At 31.4% G+C, this 25,886-nt stretch overlaps 1 protein-coding gene across 1 annotated transcript in view; it reads right to left on the bottom strand.

Annotated features, from left to right (window-relative positions):
• Positions 1–25,886, bottom strand: part of LOC145263182 (uncharacterized) — a 248,616-nt gene that overhangs the window by 91,897 nt on the left and 130,833 nt on the right. The window contains exon 2 of the mRNA XM_080120235.1: positions 12,540–12,652. Coding sequence (XP_079976361.1) covers positions 12,540–12,652 — 113 coding nt within the window. The remainder of the gene's footprint in view (positions 1–12,539; positions 12,653–25,886) is intronic.

Raw genomic sequence — 25,886 nt, forward strand, 5'->3', positions numbered from 1 at the left:
TAAATGTTGCCCATTTTCAGCTTCGTCTATTATCTCTCGATAAGGCATTGTTCACGTCCCCAGACTTGGCTACCGCGTTCCTCAGACTTGACTAGCCCCGACTTGTGCGGATATCTTAAAAAAAGAGTTTATGTTAACAAGTCTCAAACTCTGCAAGAATTGAAGTAAAACACCAGGAACGTAATAACTGAGTTAAATCGCAATCCAGAGATTCTGCAATCTGTCATGGATGTTTTGGAAAGAGCACAAAAGCTGAAAATGGGCAACATTTAAAAGATATTATTATTTATAAATAGAGTTTGCATTTTTTAAAAATAATTCTTGAATTTTTGAATTTTGCATTTTTTTCAAATAAATTCTCAATAACTTAGTTAGATTACAGAAATATATAACCCCCCCCCCCAAAAAAAAACATCTACTTAAGTTCAAACCCCTTCAGTGACTTTTTGACACCATATATATATATATATATATATATATATATATATATATATATACTAGCATGGGTGCCCGGCGTTGCTCGGGTATTTGGAGGTGTATGTTGAGCAAAAGAAAAAGAAAGAAAAGAAAGCGGTCAATTTTTTTATCTTTAACCCCTATTATGACCCCTTAAAATTTATTGTTTTGGGGCTCAAATCAAGTTATTAAGTTAGATCCATGTTCAAGGAACCTATATCTAAAAATTCAAGTGTTTAGACAGAAAATTGTCGGAGGAGTTCTCAAATCGTTGAAATTTGACCCCTTAATCGCCAAATTTCTGGCCAAAAACCGATCACATCGATTTTCCCAAATCTCAGTACCCTGTATATCAAATTTCGAGTATGTAGACTAAAAATTGACAGAGATATTGCGTACGGAAATGTACACACACACACACACACACACACACACACACACAGACAGACACTTTCACTTATATATACATGTATATATATATATATATATATATATATATATATATATATATGTGTGAATAAAAAAGAATACGAAAAGTATAAAAGCTTATAACTTTTCTTTATTCGTTTTCAATTGGTGACGTGCAGGAATACAAAATAATAACATTATGAAAAAAAATTAAAAAACTTTTTTTATAAGTACATAATTTTCGACCGATCCTTCAGTCTTCATCCCGTGGGTTCTACTAAAAAAAAATGATATGTCATTATATATATATATATATATATATATATATATATATATATATATATATATATATATATAATGACATATGTGACGAGTGTTTTTTTTTTAGTAGAACCCACGGGATACGGTGGCCCTAGGATACGGTTTTTTCAGGTTACGATGTGGAATATGATCTTTTTCGGTCCCTGGTTACGATATTTGCCCCACCTTACGGTGTTATTTATGTTATTTGATTATACTCGTTTACAAAGAAATTTAAGCAAGCACAAAAATGCCCGTTTTTACCTAATTTGAAGGTGCTGAATTCAAATTTGAAATCCGTTTTTTCTCATCACCTCTAGTTTCTTTTAGATATGCATTTGTGCATATACGGTACATAAAGGCGTATATAAATTCAGGGTTAATTTTAATATTGTGAGAATTATGGATTATTTTTTAGTTTTTATGCACTTGGCTCCACACATCTGTTATAAACCCTGCTATAATAGACTAACTGAATGGGTTAACGGCAAAGGAATGAGGCTTTCAACTTTGGAGGTTGGAGAGAGCAGTGAAACCATGCAGATGATTATTTTTGTTTAATTAATATAATTACTTTCAATGCATCTTCTAGAAAAAAGATCAAATATCTTAACCTTCGTTCTGCTATGAAACCCGTTCCCATACCTCCAGTAAATAAGGATCTTCTCTCATCATCAGATGAAGAAATGCTTTCAAGAGGGGATTTTGCCGAGTCAATATCTTTGTAAGATATTGAGTCTACATGTTCAGGAACAAGTGGCAACAAGCCTCACTGGATCATTCCATATAACCCAAATCTCCGGAGTCTTTGTTTATTCAAAATTCTTCGATTTGCTGATGTGCTGATGTTTTCATTATAATTTTTTTTACTTGTGAAACTGCTTCCGTCAACGGGCACCCGATATCTCCGAAGACGAAATCTCTAGACGATCACAGAAGATCCGGCCTTGTGGACATTGCAGCAAAGACGATTCCACAAACGCACTGAAGAAGGGCTTACTGGGTGACGCGACGGTCACGGCGCGGTTTCATACACGCAAGAAGACCCGAATGATCTTGCTGGTGATTTGTATCTGTCAAAACAGTCTTAAACTGTAGAACCTAGTCCAGGAAGATGTAAGGATCACCAGTTTCAAGAATTGGAACAAAGATTTTGCTTCCTTTTTCGACATGGAAAACAAGTCGTGCTGCTGAACTAGCATACCAGGCTTGTTTACGTCCCTTGGTTTGCCACATAATCCTTCAGATTGTCATCTGTTCATAGACTCTTCCAAATGAAATCTCAAGTGTGTTGTTCCGCACAACGGAAATAAATATCCCAGCATTCCCATCGCACACTCTGTCCATTTAAAGGAGTCCTATGACAATATGGAGCTTCTTTTAGAAGCTATTAAATACAGCGAGTACCAATGGGGACCTCAAGGTCATTGGTCTTCTTATGGGTATGCAAGCAGACCTCACAAGGTACTGTTGTTTTCTCTGTTTCTGGGATAGTCGAGCTGTATCCCAGCATCACAAGTAGAAAGACTAGGGGTCTAGAAGCACTTTTGTTCCTGGCGAACACAGCCTCAAGGACATGAATAAGGTGCTTCTTCCTCCTCTTCACACCAAGCTTAGTTTGGTGAAGAAATTCGTTAAAGCGTTCGACAAAAATGGTGCTGCCTTCAAGCACTTGTCTACTGTGTTCCCAAGTCTTGGTGCTGCTAAGCACAAAAAGGGCATATTTGTCGGACCTCAGATCCGAGAAGTGCTGATTTTGAGGAGCTTCTTAACTTAAAGGAAAGGAACCGTGATCATGGCAAGCATACAAGTCGGTCTGTAGTTGATTCTTTGGTAACACACGTGTACCAGATTAGCAGGCCTTTGTTGAGCAGTTGCTGAAGTCTTATGAGGATATGGAGTGCCGAATGTCACTCAAGATTCATTTTCTCCATTCCCGTTTCAACTTCTTCCTGCCAAACTTTGGAGCAGTGAGTGATGAGTGCTGGAGAAAGATTCCACTAAGGAGAGCAACTATCAAGGCAAATGGGACCCCGGCATGATGGGAGACCTGCTGGATACTCTTGCGTGACATTCCAGAGGCAAAATACACCAGATATTCTAAGAAAACACACTTTTAACTGTCTGTGGTACAATAAATTGTGTCATTCAATTATATATTGATTCAATCAGTGTTATTTATCTATCCTGATTGGTCTTTTATAAGCTGCTGCAACTCTTGAAATATTCTGGGTTTTATACTAAAATGAAACTATATAAAAGCCAGAAAACTAGAGGAGATAGAGCAAAACTATTTATAAATTTGAATCCAGCACACCCAAGGCCCTGTCGGTGGGGCATTAGAATACGCCGACTGCCCCCCTGCAGAGGGTAAAAGTTTCTCAATGGGGGTCCTGGATATGACCTTAAACTATATCCAGTGGTGAGGCCCCAGCTTCTGGGCTTTGGGGAGTGTGGAGCAACCCTTTAATTACCATTGCTCCCAGGTCCACTCTGACCCGGAATGATAGTACCTGTTAGGGTCCCAACTATGGGTTAAATAGAAACCGATGTGAAAACAACAAATATATTCTATTAAAAAAAATTTTTCTTCAAAATCTTTGGATTCGGCATTAAATAACCCGAAAAGGGTTGATATGCCGTAAAACAAAAACAACCAAGCAACCAACCAGCACACCCAAATTAACAAAAAACAACTATCCCCATTCTTGCCGCAGACCAAAAATTTATTTTTCTAAACCAATGTTACATACAAGTGCATTACACGCTATAGTGTATTTTGTTACTAATTTTTAATGCCGTATCCCGGGGTTCTACTGTCTTTTCCAATCCGTATGTAGTTGGCTTGATTCTTTTTCATCAGTTCTGTTAGGAGTACAAATTGCGGTCCGCGTCATTTTCCTACCTCCTCCTTAATTTTTTGGAAGCTACTCTCGGTTCAGTTTCATCTTGCGGCTCTTTTGAGTTCGTTCACAAACTGTTTCAATCGCGTAACCACTAATCTCCCTCAAACTGAGCATGTCACACGTTTTATTTCAATCAATTATATATGATATGAATATAAGACCACTCAGTAGATTCCATTGTCTTAATTGATATCCATTTGACCTTTAATGCACTCACTTATATGAAGATTTTAAGAGGCAGACAAACACGGGATAGAATAGAACATTATTGTCGAATGTGACAATTATAACCATTGCCCAAATCTTCCTCTTGTAATGTTTTAATACCTGCTTTCCGTTGTCCCCAATGGGTTAATCATAGCTGCAAGATGTTTCTTTAATGGATTTCAAGAATCCTGTAAGCGCTTTGCAAATTGGCTCTTTGCCATTTCTCTTTCCGACGTGCTGCGGGCAGCGGCCAATCCTTTCCATTGTTAAGCCGTCTACCTTCCGGCGTCTCTGGAATTCTCTTTTGTCCGACTGGTTTCGTCAGCGTCGTGAAACAACATTCCGGACGATCTCGAGAAAAAAAGTAAGGAGAAGAAAGAGAGGAAAGAAAAAAAGAAGAAAAAAGGAAGAAGAAGAAGAAGAAGAAGAAGAAGAAGATTATATTTATTTGAATTCTTTTCTATGATCTTGTTTCAGTATCTAGCGAAAAGGTCAGGAACCATTTCCCGATCTTGGTTCATGGTTTCAGAATGTTTTTTTTTTTTTTTTGGTACGTTCTCGTATCAGTCTGTCTGTTTGTCTGCCTGTCTGTTTGTCTGCCTGTCTCTCTATAAGTCTGTTTATTACGCTTCTACATGCACATTGGTTCGTATTGCAGTTGTATAAAATTGATTTATTTACGTGATTGAAGAGTTACTACATATTTTAAATTACATAAAAATTTGTAAAAGTTGAATTCTTAGCAACGCTATTCTCCTCTTAGTATATTCACAAGGTCACGATGTAACCTCTGATTTTCGCTAGGTGCATTTTTTTCAAATTTGGAACGGAAGAACTCGTGACGTATTGGATAAAGTACTTCTTAAAATTCAGTCGCAAATTACACTCTTCTGGAGGTTGAACGTTCAATCCTCAATGCAGACGACACTCAAACTAAAATTGCGAATGATTTGAGACTTCTACCTAGTCATGACTGACAGAACGAGAACATCATATCGCCGTGGTTCCGTTCAAAATTCTGTCCATATTCCCGAGTTTGACGAACAGATTTTCGATTTGACAAATCTGAAAAATGTCGGAGATTACGAAATAATAATACCCAAGCTTAGAAGAGTAGTTAGAATAATCGAAATTGGGTATCTTTCTGCCAAACTTGGAAACCTATAAAATTTTTCAAAGCGACTACCCTAACTAATCCACAGGGTAGATTATTCTCGTTCTGTTGGCTATAACTAGGTAGTCGTGTTAATATTTATATTATTATTTGTTATTTATTTTCAGTAGTAAGCCTTGACGCTTGAAGCTCCCGAAGACTGTCACTCAGGACCCATTGTAAACCAACGTTACCCGTTCAAATGCTCGAGGTCAACATAAATATTCCCAAGTTCGACTATTAGGTTGGCAAGTTCAAAAAGTTACACACGGAGAAGATCGGAGTTTACATCGATCGATCAATAATATAGCGAAAGGCATCGAAATAGACTGTTGGGTAATCCAAATTATAATCAGCATCAATTCTCATCTGAAAAAATTCCGAACCATGCATTTTTAAAATTTTTTTGTCTCAACTTTATTTGTGACTTTTTTCCTCCGAGTTTGTTTGAAGGTTTTTTGCTTTGCGAAACCAATGCGTTTAAAAGAAGAACGCAAGAAGTGATGATAGAATCTGTGGATGAGTTTCCTGAATGGCTTTAGAAATAAAAGACAAATACCAAATTTTAGAGGAAATTCCATATTAACCCGAAACAAACGTGATTGTTGTTAATTGCAATTAATTAACAAAAAAAAAAAAAAAAATAAAATAATGAATAAAGCTATCATATTCTTGAATTCACTCTCATTCTAATCTTTCCCAGGGTTATATATATATATATATATATATATATATATATATATATATATATATATATATATATATATATACATGTGCATATATACATGTTTATATATATACAGGTACATATATATATATGTATATATATACAGATATATATATATATATATATATGTATATATATATACAGGTATATATATATACAGGTATATATATATGTATATATATACATGTGTGTATATATATACATGTGTGTATATATACATGTATGTGTATATATATACATGTATGTATATATATACATGTATATATATACATGTATATATACATGTATATATACATGTTTATATATACATGTATATATATAGATGTATGTATATATATACATGTATATATATGCATGTATATATACATGTATATATATATGTATATGTATATGTGTATATATATATATGTATGTATATATGTATGTATATATATATATGTATATATATGTCTATGTATATATGTATATATGTGTGTATATATGTATATATATGTATATGTATATATATGTATACATGTATATATGTATATATATATGTATGTGTATATATATGTATGCATGTATATATGTGTATATATATATATATATATATATATATATATATATGTATGGGTCAGAGGTAAGGGGCTTCGGCTCATTACCGTGGGGTCCCGATTTCGAATCTCGCAATATTCAGCCACTCTGATGAGTCGTAGACGTCGAAACACGTGTCAGTAGAGAATTACATTTAAAAAATAATACATATATAATATAAAGCTGTGTGTGTGCGTGCGTGTGTGTGTGTGTGTGTGTGTGCGTGCGCGCGTGTGTGTGTGGTCACGAATAGGCTCCTATATTGTTGACTATTTTATAAAACTGATTACATATAATGATAGAAGATGTATCCAGAAACAGGAATGGGTATGTTTGATCTGCAGAACGTTGGTTCATTAAAATTTTGAGGTCTGCGTTCGCGCCTGGTCCACAAAGTATGGAAATAAAAAATTTAGAAATTAAAAAAAAAAGTTTACAAGTGTTTTTGATATAGATGTACATAATAATACTTTGATAAGTATGTTTTAACTTAAATAGGGATGATATAATAAAATTGTGGGGTCTGCGTTCGCTCCTGGCATCCATAGAATGGAAATAGGCACAAACTTTAATAAAGACTTTTCATATCTATCTGCGTAAGTATACTTTGATAATTATGTTTCAGTTTAAAGAAATATGGTATAATAAAATTATGAGGTGTTCGTTCGCACCTGACCTCCATAGAATGGAAATATGTCACAAAGTTTAACAAGGTTTTTTAATATAAATCCACAGAATATCGTGATAGGTGTTTCAGTATGAACAGGTATGGTATAATAAATTATGGGGTTTATCGATTTTATTTTTACTTTCATCATATTTTGCTTTGGTTTTGACACCCCCGAATTCGAAGCTATCTCTTTACAACCCTTCCTTTTCATAACCTATCATCTATAAATATAAAAGTGAAAATGGATGTGTGTATGTATTTATGTATGTGTGTATGTTTGTGTGTCTGCTAAAGACTTTCGACAGACAGAACAAAAATTCACAAATTTGGTCTCATATGAAAGTCCCATCCTTCGCCCGACAAATATCGAAAAATTGGCTAAAAACGTTAATTTTTTCACCCTGAAATCGGCACTTGCTACAGGGGGGGGGGGCAGCAAAAACCTTCCTCTGATGACAAGATCGGTTCTACGCTTGCGTCAGACGACGTCATAACCTGATTTAGTTTAAATATTTGAAGAACTGATACAATTTCATGTACGTCGTATTACCTCAATTGGTTAGAGGGTTTGGTCATTATCTGAACGTTTTGGGTTCGAATCGTGGTGTGAGATGTCTTCTTTTTTTTTTTCGACTTTTTAAATTTTAATATTGAAGCAGGGTTATTTAAGCCATTTTTCACGTAACATTCGTTTTTCTGTTTTTTTTTTTTTACTTCGCTTATTCTTAGGTTTTCATTAACACCCTCCACCCCGACCGACCACACTCCCCAAAAAACCCGCGTACCCACCGATTTTTTACATTTTAATATCGAAACAGGCTTATTTAAGCCATTTTTCACGTGTTTTTCTTTTCTTTTTTTGGGGGGGGGGGTTAACGTTCGTTTTTGTATTTTCTTTTTTGTTTTTTCGATTTTTACATTTAACATCGTTCGTTTGCCTTACGTTAGTCTATTTTGTGGGGTTTTTTTTCGATGTTTTGATTACACCCCCCTCCCCAACTGCCTGGGTACCCCCCGCTTTATTTTTCAGATAAGTTTTAACGTTCGTTTTTCTGTTTTCTTTTTTTACTTCGCTTATTCTTAGGTTTTTATTAACACCCCCAACCCACATCGACCACACACACCTCTAAACACTCGGGCAACGCCGGGTACCCCCCCCTAGAACTTTCATAAATCTGAGTCCATTTTCTGTGTTTTTGAACCCAGTCAACGACGGGTACTTTTGCTAGGGTATATCTATCTCTCTCTCTCTCTCTCTCTCTCTCTCTCTCTCTCTCTCTCTGTATATATATATATATATATATATATATATATATATGTATATATATATATATATAATGTTTCTTTTTGTTGTGTGTTAAAAAAGACACATTTTTCTACTTATTTAAAAAGAAAATACAATTTTGTTATATATATGTCGTGGAATTGCATTCACCTGCTAAAAAGTAGCTAATTTTCTATATTCTTTTTAATATTCATTTTAATCAACTTCCTATTAGTTTTTTTTTCGGTTTTCTTGTGGAATAATCATTTGCAATAAACAATTACGTGTAATTATATTCATGCAGATATTCTACATGATTTATACTTGCATAATATTTGCGTCAGAAGTTTATAGTAAACACAACTCTCTTTCTATCTCTCTCTCTCTCTCTCTCTCTCTCTCTCTCTCTATATATATATATATATATATATATATATATATATATATATATATATATAATTTTTGATTTTACCGTCATTGGATAATTTACCTTTCACCAGATTATCCATTCGCGTGAAATCACTTTTTCTTCACCATATTCCCTCTGCTTCACTTTTTGTTATCAAGTAAGATCTTTGACTTACTTGCAGTTTCATCAAATACTTTTGTATACAAAATCCGATCCTGCATTTTACTAATTCCTACCCTCTGATGAGAAGAAAAGTATTAAAGACTATTTACTTATATCAAGTGTTTCCTTTTCAGATTAAATGTTTTTAACTCTTTTTCAAAGTGTTTTTAACATGTTTTATTAACTATTTGCTCTTATTATAAGTTCTGTCTCCTATTTGGTTTTATCGAGCTTTTACATCTTGTTGAGATTAAATTTATAAATATTAATTCTTTAATATTTATAATATACTTTAGTTTTACCATCTTAGATCATTTTGGTAAATTTAATTGTAATTTTTGTTATATATATATATATATATATATATATATATATATATATATATATATTTGTTTTAAAATATTGCCTACCAAACTCCTGTCAGTTTTGGATAAAAAAATGAAACTTAATACATAGGGTATTCCAACCTATGCAAAACTTTCTATTTGGGTTTAAGCTGGGGAAAATGGGTGCGAAAGTTTGAAAATTTAAAAATGTAATATTCCAGGTGAAGGTCGAACGACGGTATTACTAACATGCATACATAACGTAATAGCTGTTGATTCATATTTTATATTTTTAGCCTTGCAGCAAGCATGGCTTCAGAGCTCAGACATTAACGTTAAAGGAAAAATTAAATCGTAAGGTAAATGTTTTAGTTTCGATTCTTGGTAGGGATGCACGAGTGATTTTTTTTTTTTTTAAAGTTTTTATATCATTACTATATATTGGATCCAATATAATATTGAATAAGAAACTGCATTAATGAAAATATCATATTTAAGCGTATTTTACGACTGGGCAATGCCGGACGGACTGCTAGTATATATATATATATATATATATATATATATATATATATATATATATATATATATATTATATATGAAACTCGTTTCTTATCGTTGAGCACTTTCAGTTGGATTAAGTCGGTCAATTTAGCTCTTAAGCATAGATCATCATATAATGATTAGATCACTCCGACTGACGTAAAAAACATTTAAAAATAAAATGTTTAATTTCAACGTTACTTCACGCGATTAATGGTAACCGATTGGATACGGTCTTGGCTAATCAAGCCAGAGATGGCTTGTGTTGCTGGGTTCGAATATATCGACTGGTGTTAATCGTGACACCCTACACTAAAGATTCTCGAAAAGATGAAACTAGTGTCTGCAGGTTTTTAATTATTGTAGTAAATAATTATATATATTCTATAAGAATTATCAAATACCTACAGATACTAGTGTTTCATCCTTTCGGGAAAAGTTCTACCTACGTATTGAGCATAAATTTATACTTTCGTATATTAATTTAATGTGAGTATATGAAGTATATATATATATATATATATATATATATATATATATATATAAATATATATATATCACATAAGCCTGATGAATCCTAGCGTGGATGAAACGCGGAATATTCTGTGTAGCTTAATTACCATATATATTTTATAACTTACTATATATATATATAGTAAGTTATAAATGGCAATTTAGCTATATATATATATATATATATATATATATATATAGTAAGTGTATATATATATATATATATATATATATATATATATATAAAGGAGATTAGAACAATAGTCTAAAGAGCTGAGTGTATTTTAATGTAACAGTGAAATTACTAGTTTAATTAAAATACAGGAAATAGAAAGTGCTCGTTGTAATTTAGATATATAATAAGCTCGATAGTTACATTTCCTAGAGCTAATTCAATATTAAGTAATGTGATTTATTATTTAAAATTTAAAAAGTTTTTAAAATTTAAAAATCAAATTTTAATTAAATTAAAAATCAGTTTCATAAGAAGGAACAACAACAAAATCAATTATCTGTACGATCGTTTCGGAAATCCGTGCTTTTTATTGTGGTATACATGAAGTTATGTAGAACAATTATATATAGTTTTTTGGTAAGCAAGGTCTCCTCATCAGCAAATTTAGGAGGGTTTTTATTTAATTTAAAAGACACCATAAATAAACCTAGCATTAAAAGTAAGGCAGATGAATCTGAAAAAATTGAAATAAAAGGTTTGGATTTAAAATTTATAAGAAAATTAATATGGGTTAGAGATAGAAATAAGTAGAGAAAAATATATATTATTGAATTTACGTAATAAATTTGATTTAAAAATATATAGAGATAGTTACCTTTTAATTTTTCTTTTTTGAAATCAGGAACTGTGTTTAAAGTAGTCATTTAGATGTTTGCTATAGCTTTTTATTTTATTGAATGATGAATTTTAAAAGGGCGACGCTCGTGCAATAAATTGTTTCCGTTATATATATATATATATATATATATATATATATATATATATATATATGTATTAGACATTAAAGGGAGATTATAGATAGATAGATATAAATACTCGTTCACATACACTTTTTCATGATAAAGCTACAACCCAGAATTATATGGAATCGACCAATTGCATCGACAACAGACAACACCAGAAGGATTAAAAACAAGACCTTCCAAAGGGTGAATGAACCATCTTTCAGGGTCAACGGCCAACTAGCACCGTTTGTATGTGTGTGTATGTATCTGTGTGTTGGGTGTAGAGGGCTCCCTTAAGCCGTGATGACGGCAACCTTTCTAGGAGAAGCAAATCTCTGATTTAAAAAATCATAAAGCGGGAGACCAGTACCCGCATTAAGCTTCGTCTGCAGTTTAACTTGTTGCTGGCTATCTTGCTCTTGCTTGTTGCTGGATCTCAACATTTTGAACCGAGAGAGAGAGAGAGAGAGAGAGAGAGAGAGAGAGAGAGAGAGAGAGAGAGAGACTTAGCTGTCGTACAAAGCTAAGACTCTGTAACATCATCTGTGTATAGATACTCCCTCAGGAAGTCATTTTTGGGCTCATGGATTTCAAGTGTCCGAGGGAGTGGCAGTCGTCTGACAAGACGTTGAAATCATCATATATATATATATATATATATATATATATATATATAAAGCATAACATGTTTACTGTTCTCTCTTCCAAAGGGAAATTTTAATTTACTTTTAAAACAAAACAAAAACCCAAAAAAGAGTAAAGATTCACAATATCTTTGGAAATTATTTTAAAAGTTCCAAACAACTTTCTTTTCTTGTTTTTTGTTGTTGTTTCTTTGTTTTTTTGTTTTTTTTTGTTTGTTTATTTTTGTTTCAACTACTCATTATATGTGTTTCTTTCACAATCCGATAAACCTTTCCAGCCTAGTTAATTACACCTTTCGTTTGCATCGTAATACTTACATGAATGTAGACACTCAATGATGGTCGTGGCATCAATGTAATATCCCCCGCATAGGACACAGATTAAGTGCGGATTAAGTTCTTTAATCCCAATCCTTTTAAGTCGGTGCAACCTAAAAAAAAAAAAAAAAAACAGATAAAGAAATTCGGTGTTATAACGTTCTGAGAGAAGACGCTAATAAAGAAAGATAAAAAAAAAATACAAAGAGACACGTTACAGAGATACGTTACAGAGGGATATAATAGAGAGACGTTACAGAGAGACGTTGCAGAGGGACAACAGAGACGCTCAATTGTAACATAAAATTACATGAATTGATAAGTTTATTAATCTACAAATCAATCAATAACTACAGATCATTTATTAGTTTTATTTATTACGGACTTTTATCCTCATCTTTCTCTTAGATATTTTTTCACGACGTTTCGGTCAACTATTCTTCTGTCTGGCCTTCGTCAGATGGTAACAGCGACGGGATAGGAACTCCGAATCAGTGGCGCAGTTGATAGAGACGTTGAATCTCTATTGTTCCAGGTGATAATTGTCTGAAGATAACGGTTTCAATCCTACCCAAAGCTAGCTAGAGGCTTACTTCGCCAAAAACATGGTGAGACGACAATTATGCATGGTAGTAATTGCTGAGAATGCAGTTAAGAGATTCGGATTTAAGGGAGCCATACACGAGAGGAAGTTGACTTTATATATATATATATATATATATATATATATATATATATATTTAATTGGAATTCATTATTGAGATAGGTACTATTTATTAGTTTATCTATTGCGGATTATTATCCTCATCTTTCTTAGTTTTTGTTTGACGACGTTTCGACCAACTATTCCTCTGGCTTTCGTCAGGGAGTTCCTATCCCGTCGCGGTTACCACCTGACGAAGGCCAGAAGAATAATCGGCCAACTATTCCTCGTGAACGTCGTGAAACAACAACTAATAAAGATGAGGATAATAGCCCGCAATAAATAAATTAATAAATAAATTAATAAATAAATTAATAAATCATACGCATCTCAATAATGAATTCCAATTAAAAAAATATATATATACAGATCATTTGTTTGTATGTACGTATAGCCAAGAGCTCAACATTTAAGTGTAACGATGTGCCCGATTGCTATGCTCCGGAGGGAGGCAGACCAGTACAAAATAGGCTTATCAAATACATGTTTTTTTTGTTTTTTACACAGGCATCACCACATTATCAAGGCCAAGAGGCCACTCAAGGATAAGGGTTAAAGAGTGTACAGTAGAAATTGGACCATATAGTAATCATTAGTAATGAACATTCGGTAAATTTGATAACTTATATGGAACGGCTCATCAAGAACTTGTTTACGTTAGACTTGAAGACAACCATATTGTAGTCAGCCGGAAAGCAGGAAAACGGAAGACAATTCCACAGGCGTGCAGTTCTAAGAAAGAAGCTTTGTTCATGGAATCTACGTTTAGGTTTAGGCACAGATAAAGAGTGGGGGATTATTGATAGTGTTTTCAGCTAGACGAGTGTTTCTTGTGAAAGTTTGGCGAGGGGGAGACCATAGACTGAAGCTCAGTCGAACACTTTCCATGAAAATAACGATACATCAGAGACAAACTCGCAACATCTCTTCTGTGAGATAGAGATTGCAGGGAAGAGAAAAGGATATCCCCTAAAAGGCTACGAAGTCTATTTTGAACTCTAACAAGGCAGGACAAGTCCTTTCTAGCAGCTCCTGCCCAGATGTGGCAACAGTATTTCATCCTTGGACGTACATGGCTCTTATATAGATAGAGAATTGCATCCGCAGTGAGATATCTACCGGATCGATAGAAAGATCCCACCATTTTTCCAGCGGCCTTGGCAACAGATTTGATGTACGTGTTCCATTTAAAATCAGGAGTTTGTTTCGTTTTTGTTTTTGTGCTAGCATATATGGCTGTCTGATGACACCTGCTTCCTTATAATAAATACACGTAACACTGATGTTATTCATACTTGTACTAAAAAACTCAATCATGTTGTGCAGAGCCAAAAGCAAAAACAGTAAAACAACCGGATCAAACACAATGAATAAATATTTGCAGACATAAAATAAACTTAAAACATGAAATCGTTTACCTAAATGATTGGATTAGGTATTGTGTTATACTATTGTGTTTATTTTTTTATTAGCGATTCTGTAGTATTTTCTTCTTTCTTTCCGCTCCCTAAGCGCTTTTTATAAGAAAGGGTTTATCCGACCTTTGTCTACATTTTTTCCGCCCCACATTTTTCAAAACGTATTATTTGTTTATTATTTTTTTAAATTATTTTTTTATTAAATATTATTACGTACATACGGTATAGATGACTTACTTTTATACACGTAATAATATTTAATATATATATATATATATATATATATATATATACATATATATACACACACATATATCTATAATATAAAGCTATATGTGTGTGTGAATGTGTGTGTGTGTGGTCACGAATAGGCTCCTATATGGTTGACTATTTTAAAAAAACTGATTACATATAATAATAGAAGATGCATCGAGACACATGAATGGGTATGTTTGATCCTGCAGAACGGTGGTTCATTAAAATTGTAGAGTCTGCGTTCGCGCCTGGTCCACAAAGTATGGAAATAAAAAATTAAAAAAAAAACGTTTACAAGTGTTTTTGATATAGATGTACATAAGAATACTTTGATAAGTATGTTTTAACTTAAATAGGGATGGTATAATAAAATTGTGGGGTCTGCGTTCGCGCCTGGCCTCCATAGAATGGACATCGACACAGACTTTAATAAAGACTTTTCATATCTATCTGCATAAGTATACTTGGATAATTATGTTTCAGTTTAAAGAAATATGGTAAAATAAAAGTATGGGGTGTTCGTTCGCGGCTGACCTCCATAGAATGGAAATATGTCACAAAGTTTAACAAAGTTTTTTAATATAGATCCACAGAATATTGGGATAACTGTTTCAGTATGAACAGGTATGGTATAATAAATTATGAGGTTTATCTATTTTATTTTTACTTTCATCATGTTTTGCTTTGATACCCCCGAATTCGAAGCTATCTCTTAACAACCCTTCCTTTTCATAACCTATCATACTTTCATAAATCAGAGTTCATTTTATGTAGGTTGTTTTTGAACCCAGTCAACGACGGGTACTTTTGCTAGCATATTTGAATGGCCGGTCGCAGTGAATATATGATATGACGTGTTTTGTTCAGGTTCTTGAATTGGATATACGTTTTCTCAAGTTCGACCATTAAGTTTGCAAATTCGAAAAGAACGTCGGAGTTTACATCAGCCGAAACGTTGCGTGAATAATACGCAAGATAATGACAGTAGTCGGAAGATTCTAAATAATACAGACGATAAACGTTGTAAACCACGCCGCCACGAAGACGCCGTGATCGCCCTTCTGAAACGCTTGCGGTTCCGCGTCAGAACGAATCGAGCAACGGACGTAACGAGAAACAGTCGATCGATGTGGTTTTCTATGGCAGTGACAGGTTGAGACATGATTCGATCCGGTAAAGAGGTAAAGGAGGGTTGTGGGGTCAGTGGAACGGAAGACAGTAGGGCAAGGCTGTTGGGAGCAGTGGGGGGGGGGCGTAAACAGATGTAAATGAGTCGACTCCTCTGAACGAGTGATGAGTTAAGACGAAGGCGGACGTGTCATTCTAAACCGGCTCGATGTCCCCTAATACGGAGAGCTTAATTAGATTCATTATTGGGTCAAGGCGACAAGGGAAATTATATATATATATGAATGGAAATGTATAAAAAAGAATACGAAAAGTATAAAAGCTTATAACCTTTCTTTATTCATTTTCAATTGCAGAAATACAAAATAATATTATGAAAAAAAATTTAAAAACTTTTTTTACAGGTACATATTTTCGACCGATCCTTCAGTCTTCATCAGTGTAATGAAAGTGATGAGCATACACGGGGAAAAAGGGAAAAGTCAGAGATGGCTTCGTTGTCGAGTTCGAATCTCCCGACCCGCGGTAATCTTGCCACCTTGCACTGATGATTCCCGAAACGATGAAACACTGGTGTCTGTAGGTATTTAATTTATATATATATATATATATATATATATATATATATATATATATATATATATATATATATATATATATATATATATATATATATATATATTAGTCTTGGGGCGAATATGTAATCGGAATTCGGAATCGGAAAATCAGAACTTTTTGGGGTATCGGAATCGGAAATATTTGTACCTATTTTCCGATGCCAAAAACCGATTACTTTAATTATAATTTTTTTCTTAAATTGGATTTAGTTCAAAACAAAATCTTAATAATAACATCATTAATATTTATCGATTTAAACTTCCAGTAAAACTAAAATGTATATATCACCCCCTCCCCACATGTGTGTTTTTACGTTTGAGAAAATATATATACATTTAATACGTGCTTTTAGGGTTCTACTAAAAATGTACGACAAAAATTATGCCCGACTGACTAATCCTGCTGTTTTGTCATCTAGAAAAAACGCGTAAAGTTGTTTGACTCAGCAGGAGCCGAATCGGACGATTTAGTCGTGCCGAATTTTGGTCAGATATAAGGCGCTTTACTTACAATGCACGATTAAATAATGTAAGCTTATTTGCTCCTGCTGCTAATTTGTGATAAAAGCAACTTCGACATGAACAAACTACTGGGTTTGTCAGCGCAAAATATTGAAATAAAGAAAAAAAACTTGTTTGTTAACTTTTTTTTACAAAGATTAATAATAAAAAAAAAACTGCACACTGACAAAAAAAGTCTTAGTCTTTAATTATTTGCCCAAACTAATCGCGACTAAGTCGTTTTATTGTTTATTTTAATAATATTTTTTTGCGCTAACGGGCTCAGTAGATCGCTCGTGTAAGAGGAAATATTTTATAAAAATCGGGAGTTTTTTTTTTAATAAATATCATTTTAGTTGTGGACTTAAAAAGATAGTTGCCAAAAATAACGGTACTTGTACAGTTTAATCAAGACATTAAAAAATGAAAATATCGAAAAAAGGTTAAATTGTACGTATCCGTTTTAGACTGAAGATCTCCGAAAAAAAAAATTTCATTTAATTTGATCGATTAATTTTTTTGTTTTATTTTACAGCGGAAAAACACGTTTTTATGAGAGCGCGTTGAAGTCAGCCATTATGGCATTTGTTAAACACGCCACGGGGAGATAACTCCATGTAAAACACTGGCACTCCCTCCCCATCGTTAATACTAGCTTTTCTTCCTAAAAATCGAACCTTTTGCTCGGTATCCTAACAAATTGTTTTTCGCTGTAAAAAAAAAAAAAAAACTACTTGATGAAATTAAGTGAAATTTTTTTCGGAGAACTTCATTCCATAACGGATACGTGCAATATAACCTTTTTTTTTCGATATTTTCATTTTTTAATGTCTTGATTAAACTGTACAAGTATCAAAATAACCTATCTCACTTCTTTTTTACGTTTTGCGATATTTTACACTGAAGGACCCAGTCGATCACTCATGTTGAAGTTGTTTTAATCAACAGCAACAGCAATTAGTCGTACATTGATTGTACATAATTTTTAGTCGTGCATGTTTAGTAAAACCGTGTTTTGCGCTAATCGGGAATATAACAATTTATAGTTAAATATTTAGAGATTTATAAGTAATCAAAATTGGAATCAGAATCGGTAATTTTATCGGAATCGAGAAAAATATCGGAATCGTCCCAATATATATATATATATATATATATATATATATATATATATATATATATATATATATATATATTGGGACGATTCCGATATTTATCGAGAAAAATATCGGAATCGTCCCAATATATATATATATATATATATATATATATATATATATATATATATATATATATATATATATATATATTGGGACGATTCCGATATAGACCAAGAACGGAATCGAGAAAAATATCGGAATCGTCCCAATATATATATATATATATATATATATATATATATATATATATATATATATATATATATATATATATATATATATATATATATATATTGGGACGATTCCGATATTTTTCTCGATTCCGTTCTTGGTCTAATAGCCTGTGACAAGCATTAAAACTACATAGACCCTTCAGAATCGTAAATAATCGTCGGGCTAGAATGCCTGAAGTTCCCCCACGAGGATGAAACGCAGAAGTTTGATGTCAGTGTGGGAACTGTACGCACAATTATTCTCGAGGAACTGAAGATGCGGAACATTTGCTCGAAATTTGTTCCAAGAGTGCAGTCCACAACTCCATCCTTATCACAGACTATTCGACCAAGATGAGCATCAAGACAGTTCCTCACCCTCCCTATAGTCAAGACCTTGCTTCCTTTTGGTTATTCCCTAAACTCAAGGAAAACCTTAGAGGCTGTCGTTAGGAGACAATTGAGACGAAAGAGCCTGTCACGAGGGCTATTGACACGTTCACACAAGGGGACTTCTATGAGACCTTCCGGAAGTTGTTGGAACGGTAAAACAAGTGCATTGCAGCCGGAGAAGATTACTTTAGAAGAGGAGTAGAGTTTCATATGTGCACTATCAATAAAAGTGCGCAGACGTAAAAAGTCTTGAAACTTATGGAAGACACCTCGTAGCTAAAAGGCGAAGAAGCATGCCCAGTCGTTGAACTCACGACTGTTCGCTTTGGGAACGCGACCTCATCATACCCACCAAATGAGCCCCCCACCCCACCAATCTCTTTTGTAAAAGGAAGATAGCAAAGTCTTTCTCTTGTTATCAAGTGTTTCAACCGGATGTCCCGACTTGCCATTATGATTCATTTGTACCCGAATGACCAAGGGTGACTAACTTAATATTTTCTCTGAAAGCAGAGTAATGCATGCGTGAGCGTGCGTGTTTTTATGTATGTGTGTGTGTGTGTGTGTATGTGTGTGCGTATGTGTGTGTGCGAGCGCTTGTGTATGTGTGTGTATGCTTGTGGTCATATTTTTTCTTAACTCACACACACACACACACACACACACACACACACACACACACACACACACACACACACACACTCGTTATAAACATTTTTAGTTTACTGTCACATAAGTTGGTTTTATTCGTACCGACCGAGAATACAACTACGACAACGAACCCGACAGGTGCTTTCTTGCTGTCGGGTTGAAGTATGTTTTTGTGCAGTCCTAGGATTTCACGCTCCCAAGTTTTATCATCTCTCCGAGAAGAGGTGAATTTATTGCTAATTGCCTTGAGTACCCCTACTGGATAATATCGATGGGACTGCTCAAGCAATTTGTTGGTCAGAGTTAACGTGATCTAGTGTGCTTGCTTATGAAAAGCTATCTTTCTCTTACGGTGGGACGTCTGAGAGGGAGGGATCCTGTCCTGTTAAAGTAGTTAGAGAAGATTGAGGAGTGTAAGTAAGTTTCACTTAATGCTAAGATATCCGGGGGGAGTTTACTAAGAGGTAAAACTCTACATCATCTAGATTACTTGTAAGCCCACGGATATTTGTAAATGCAAGCCTGAAGAAATATGGTATAATAAAATTATGGGGTGTTCGTTCGTGCCTGACGTCCATAGAATGGAAATATGTCACAAACTTTAACAAGTTTTTTTAATATAGATCCACAGAATATTGTGATAAGTGTTTCAGTGTGAACAGGTATGGTATAATAAATTATGGGGGTTTTCTATTTTATTTTTACTTTCATCATATTTTGCTTTGGTTTTGATACCCCCAAATTCGAAGCTATCTCTTTACAACCCTTCTTTTTCATAACCCATCATACTTTCATAAATCAGAGTCCATTTTCTGTAGGCTGTTTTTGAACCCAGTCAACGACGGGTACTTTTGCTAGTATATATATATATATATATATATATATATATATATATATATATATATATATATATATATATATATACGTACATATATATGTGCATATATATTCATATATATACACATATATATACATATATATATAACTACATAATATATATGTATACATATATATACATGCATACATATACCAGTATGCATATATATACATATATACATATACATATATATGTATGCATCCATATATATACATATATATATACATATACATATGCATAACTATATATACAGACATACATACATATATATATACATATATATACATATATAAATATATATGCATATATATATACATTTAAATATATACATACATATATATACATACGATTGTATATATACATATATATGCATACGCATATATGTACATATATATGCATACATATACATATATATTCATACATATATATACATATATTTATACATACATATGTATACATATATATACATACATATACATATATACATACATATGTATACATATATATATATATATATATATATATATATATATACATATGCATATACATACATCTATATAACTTTTTTTAACCCATATCTACCATTTGTCATAATTTTTTGTACAAAAGCAACTTTACTCATCACAAATGAAGATCGATATCCAATAAAAATACGTTTTGCCATTAAAAAGTAGATCAAATACGTTTTGCCATTAAAAGTAAATTAAAAAAAATCATTAAATTTTAATTTCACATTTTTTTCGTTGCATATTTCAATCGTTTGAAAGCCATGAAATTTTATTCGAATACAAATTTCGATCCTTTAAAAATAATATTTATATTTCGACTTTGTAAAGTCATAAAATTTCAATCTAATATATATTTCGACCCTTTAATATGTTATATATATTTCGACCGTTTAAAATGTCATAATATTTTAATTTGATATATATTTCGATTATTTAGATGTCTCATATATATTTCGACCCTTTAAAAGTCATAAAATTTCAGTCCAATATATATTTTGATTCTTTAAAAATCATAAAATTTCAATCCAATATATATTTCCATCTTTAAAAGTCATAAAATTTCAACCCAATATATATTTTTATTCTTTAAAAATCATAAAATTTCAATCCAATATATATTTCCATCCTTTAAAAGTCATAAAATTTCAACCCAATATATATTTTAAGTCTTTAAAAATCATAAAATTTCAATCCAATATATATTTTTATTCTTTAAAAATCATAAAATTTCAATCCAATATACATTTCCATCCTTTAAAAGTCATAAAATTTCAATCCAATAAATATTTTAAGTCTTTAAAAATCATAAAATTTCAATCCAATATATATTTTTATTCTTTAAAAATCATACAAGTTCAATCCAATATATAATTTAAGTATTTAAAAATCATAAAATTTCAATCCAATATATATTTTGATTCTTTAAAAATCATAAAATTTCAATCCAATATATATTTTGATTCTTTAAAAGTCATAAACTTTCAATCCAATATATATTTTGATTTTTTAAAAGTCTTATATATTTTTCGACCTTTTCAAAATCGTAACATTACAATCCATATATATTTCGACCCTTTAAAATTTATAAACTTTCAAGCTAATATATATTTCGGTCCTTTAAAAATCATAAAATTTCAATCCAATATATATTTCAACCATTTTATAATCATAAAATTTCAATTCAATATATATTTCAATCATTTAAGTTTTATATATATTCGAACCCTTTAAGCCTCATGAAATGTTAATCCCATATATTTTCGACTTTTTAGACGTCTCATATATTTCAACTTTGTAAAAATCATGAAACTTCAATCTCATTTATATATCGATCCTATATTACTCAATATAGAGATATAGTTGGAAACAGTTTAGTTTAATCACAATTACAATAAAAACGGATTTTTGCGAAGTTTAGTTTAATTTTTTATCGTTTGATTCTTATAATAATTAAATAAAAATTGTCGAAAATTTTAACCTATTTTTAAGTTTGTAGTGTAATTCAAATCTTGTCAGTGGCTAATTACTTGATGCTTCGCCGGGTTATCAAGGGTATTTTTTTTTATCGTGACGCCATCACTAGATGTGGTACCTACCATGGCTCAAGAGAGCCCCATTTACGCTCGGGAAAAGATAGACCGCGCCAGTTTCTCAACCTGGTATTTTGCCTCGCGGTACATACAGCGTCTCGCCTTCCTAAATGGTCACCCATCTGGGACTGACCAGGCTCAACGTTGCTTAACTTCGGTGATCTGGCGAGAACCGGTGTGTCAACGTGATTGTGCCGTATCGTATCGACCCAGTCGTCTCCAAGAAAAAAACGGAACGGATAGACAGACAGACAAAATAAGAAAAAAAATATATTGATTATAAAGTTGTTTGAATTTATAAGAATTAAGGATTAAATAAAATAAATTTAAAAATTTATTAAAAAATAACTAAACCTCAATAATTTGAATTCATGGGAATTATCTGTAAAAATAATGAAATTATCCATTAAAGTAATGAAATTATCCATTAAAATAATGAAATTATCCACTAAAAGTAATTAAATCATCTATTAAATTAATTGAATCATCTATTAAATAATTAAATTTATGAATCTATTTGATAATAGTAAAGCTTTAACTCATATTTATTAAAACAATCTATTTAAAAAATTAATTCATGAATTTATTTGAAATTTACTAAATATTACTGATTTGAATTTATGGGAATGGTTTATTGAACTAATAACATTTATGAATCTATTTGAAGTTTATAAAACAGTAACTAATTCTATTACAAAGAATGATCTATTAAACAAAAGAAAATGTTAAGAAACAATAAAACATTCTTAAGTTATTCAAATTAACAATAAAAATAAGAATAATCTATTAAAAAAAGGAAATTATTTAGAAACAATAAAAAATTATTTTTTAAAAATTAATAAGGATAATCTATTAAAGAGAGGAAATTATTTAGAAACAATAAAACATTATTTTTTAAAAATTGATAAAAGAAATCTATTAAAGAAAGGAAATTATTTAGAAACAATAAAACATTATTTTTTAAAAATTGATAAAAGAAATCTATTAAAGAAAGGAAATTATTTAGAAACAATAAAACATTATTTTTTAAAAATTGATAAAAGAAATCTATTAAAGAAAGGAAATTATTTAGAAACAATAAAACATATTTTTTTAAAAATTAATAAGAATAATCTATTAAAGAAAGGAAATTATTTAGAAACAATAAAACATTATTTTTTAAAATTAATAAGAATAATCTGTTAAAGTTACGGATTTATTAGAAAATAATTTAACTTCACAATTTATTTTATTGAGAAGAAAAAATGATTAAATCAATAAAACTTTCAAATTTTTTTTGCAAATAATTCAACATTGTTAATTAGTTGTTCATACCTTAGCATTATTTGTGGTGCAATTATTTCATGGAGATGAGTCAAAATTCTATCGAAAATAAAACCAAATAATTTGTTAGAAATGGTCTTGATAAAACAATACTAATTACATTATTTTACTAAAAAAAATACCATTTCTATTGAAAATTAAATAACTGCACATTTATATGGCAGAATAAATATCCAACCTATTTTTCAAATAAAATTATTTACAACGCATTCTTATCCAAAATAATTGATAATATATTCTCATAGTAAAATTATTCATAAGGAATTCCTGTAATAAATATATTTACAAATATAAATATAAATATATTTATTTCTAATGAAAATACTTTATAATAAATTCCTATGATGATATATTTACAAGGCGTTCCTCTAATGAAAATACTTCATAATAAATTCCTATAATAAATGTATTTACAAGGCGTTCCTCTAATGAAAATACTTCAGAATATATTCCTATAATAAATGTATTTACAAGGCGTAACTCTAATTAAAATACTTCAGAATAAATTCCTATAATAAATGTATTTACAAGGCGTTCATCTAATGAAAATACTTCAGAATATATTCCTATAATAAATGTATTTACAAGGCGTTCCTCTAATGAAAATACTTCAGAATAAATTCCTATAATAAATGTATTTACAAGGCGTTCATCTAATGAAAATACTTCAGAATATATTCCTATAATAAATGTATTTACAAGGCGTTCCTCTAATTAAAATACTTCAGAATAAATTCCTATAATAAATGTATTTACAAGGCGTAACTCTAATTAAAATACTTCAGAATAAATTCCTATAATAAATGTATTTACAAGGCGTAACTCTAATTAAAATACTTCAGAATAAATTCCTATAATAAATGTAGTTACAAGACGTCCCTCTGATGAAAGTATTTAATAAATTCCTATGATAAAATTATGTATAATACATGATGTTTTCACTAAAAAATTATTTATAACGAATTCCTATAGAGAAGTGATTTATACGGCATTCTTGTGATGAACAAACTTCATGATAAATTCTTAGTTTTAATAAAATTATGAATAATAAATAATTCGTGGTGCAATTCTGCAGTAAAATAATTTCTAGTGAATTCTTATAGTAACTTATTTATAAGGTTTTCTTGTAATGAAATAATTTATAATACTTATAGCAAAATTATTTAATACGTTTCTATAATAAAGGATCTTATGATGTATTGCTTTTTTTTTAAAATTCTTTAAAATTGGTTCTCTGGAATCTGTCGTAAACGGGAATCCTACTGTCGTAATCGGGAATCTTATTGTCGAACTCAGGAGTCTTTCCGTCAAACGCGATAATTTGCACGGAATTTCGAACAGAGCCTTTATTTAATCCACGGGTATATAATGCTCTCGGCCACTCTGACCATTATCGAGTAAAGATTCGCAGTTGTATTCTTATTAGCGCCTGCATTAAGGATTGGGCATCAAAATGGAATCACATAAATTCAAAAGCATAATGTGAATTGAATTTAAATCAATAATTATTTACAAAAAATCTTAATTAAAATTATTAACAATAGATTTATTTCGTAAACCAATTCGTAATTCATTTATATTGCGTTTATTTGCAACATATTTCTGCAAACAATCATAAATAATCTTTTTATAGTAATTACTAAAAGAAATAAAATTATCACATAATTGAACCATAATATTAAATCATTTTAATCCGGCTGAAAAAAGTGGAACAAGTTTACCAGCTGTAATATCAAACAATATTAATTGCAAAACTAGTTTTATTTGAAATGTTAAACACAAAGGACAAATATTCACAATAAACTCAGCGATTGCCTGATCTATAATATAAATCTCACCTGTCTGTTTAAATGTATGTATGTATGTATATATGTATGTATGTATATCTGTCTAAAAAATTCATTTGACAAAAGCGACGGATTTTCACGTGATTTGCATCGTTTTGAAGCTCGACCCTTCGGACGATAAATATCGAAAAATTGGCTAAAAACATTAATTCCTTCACCCTCAA

The sequence above is a fragment of the Euprymna scolopes genome, chromosome 38 (genome assembly GCF_053919585.1).
Source record: "Euprymna scolopes isolate OS-2025 chromosome 38, ASM5391958v1, whole genome shotgun sequence".
In the NCBI taxonomy this organism is placed as follows: Eukaryota; Metazoa; Mollusca; class Cephalopoda; order Sepiida; family Sepiolidae; genus Euprymna; species Euprymna scolopes.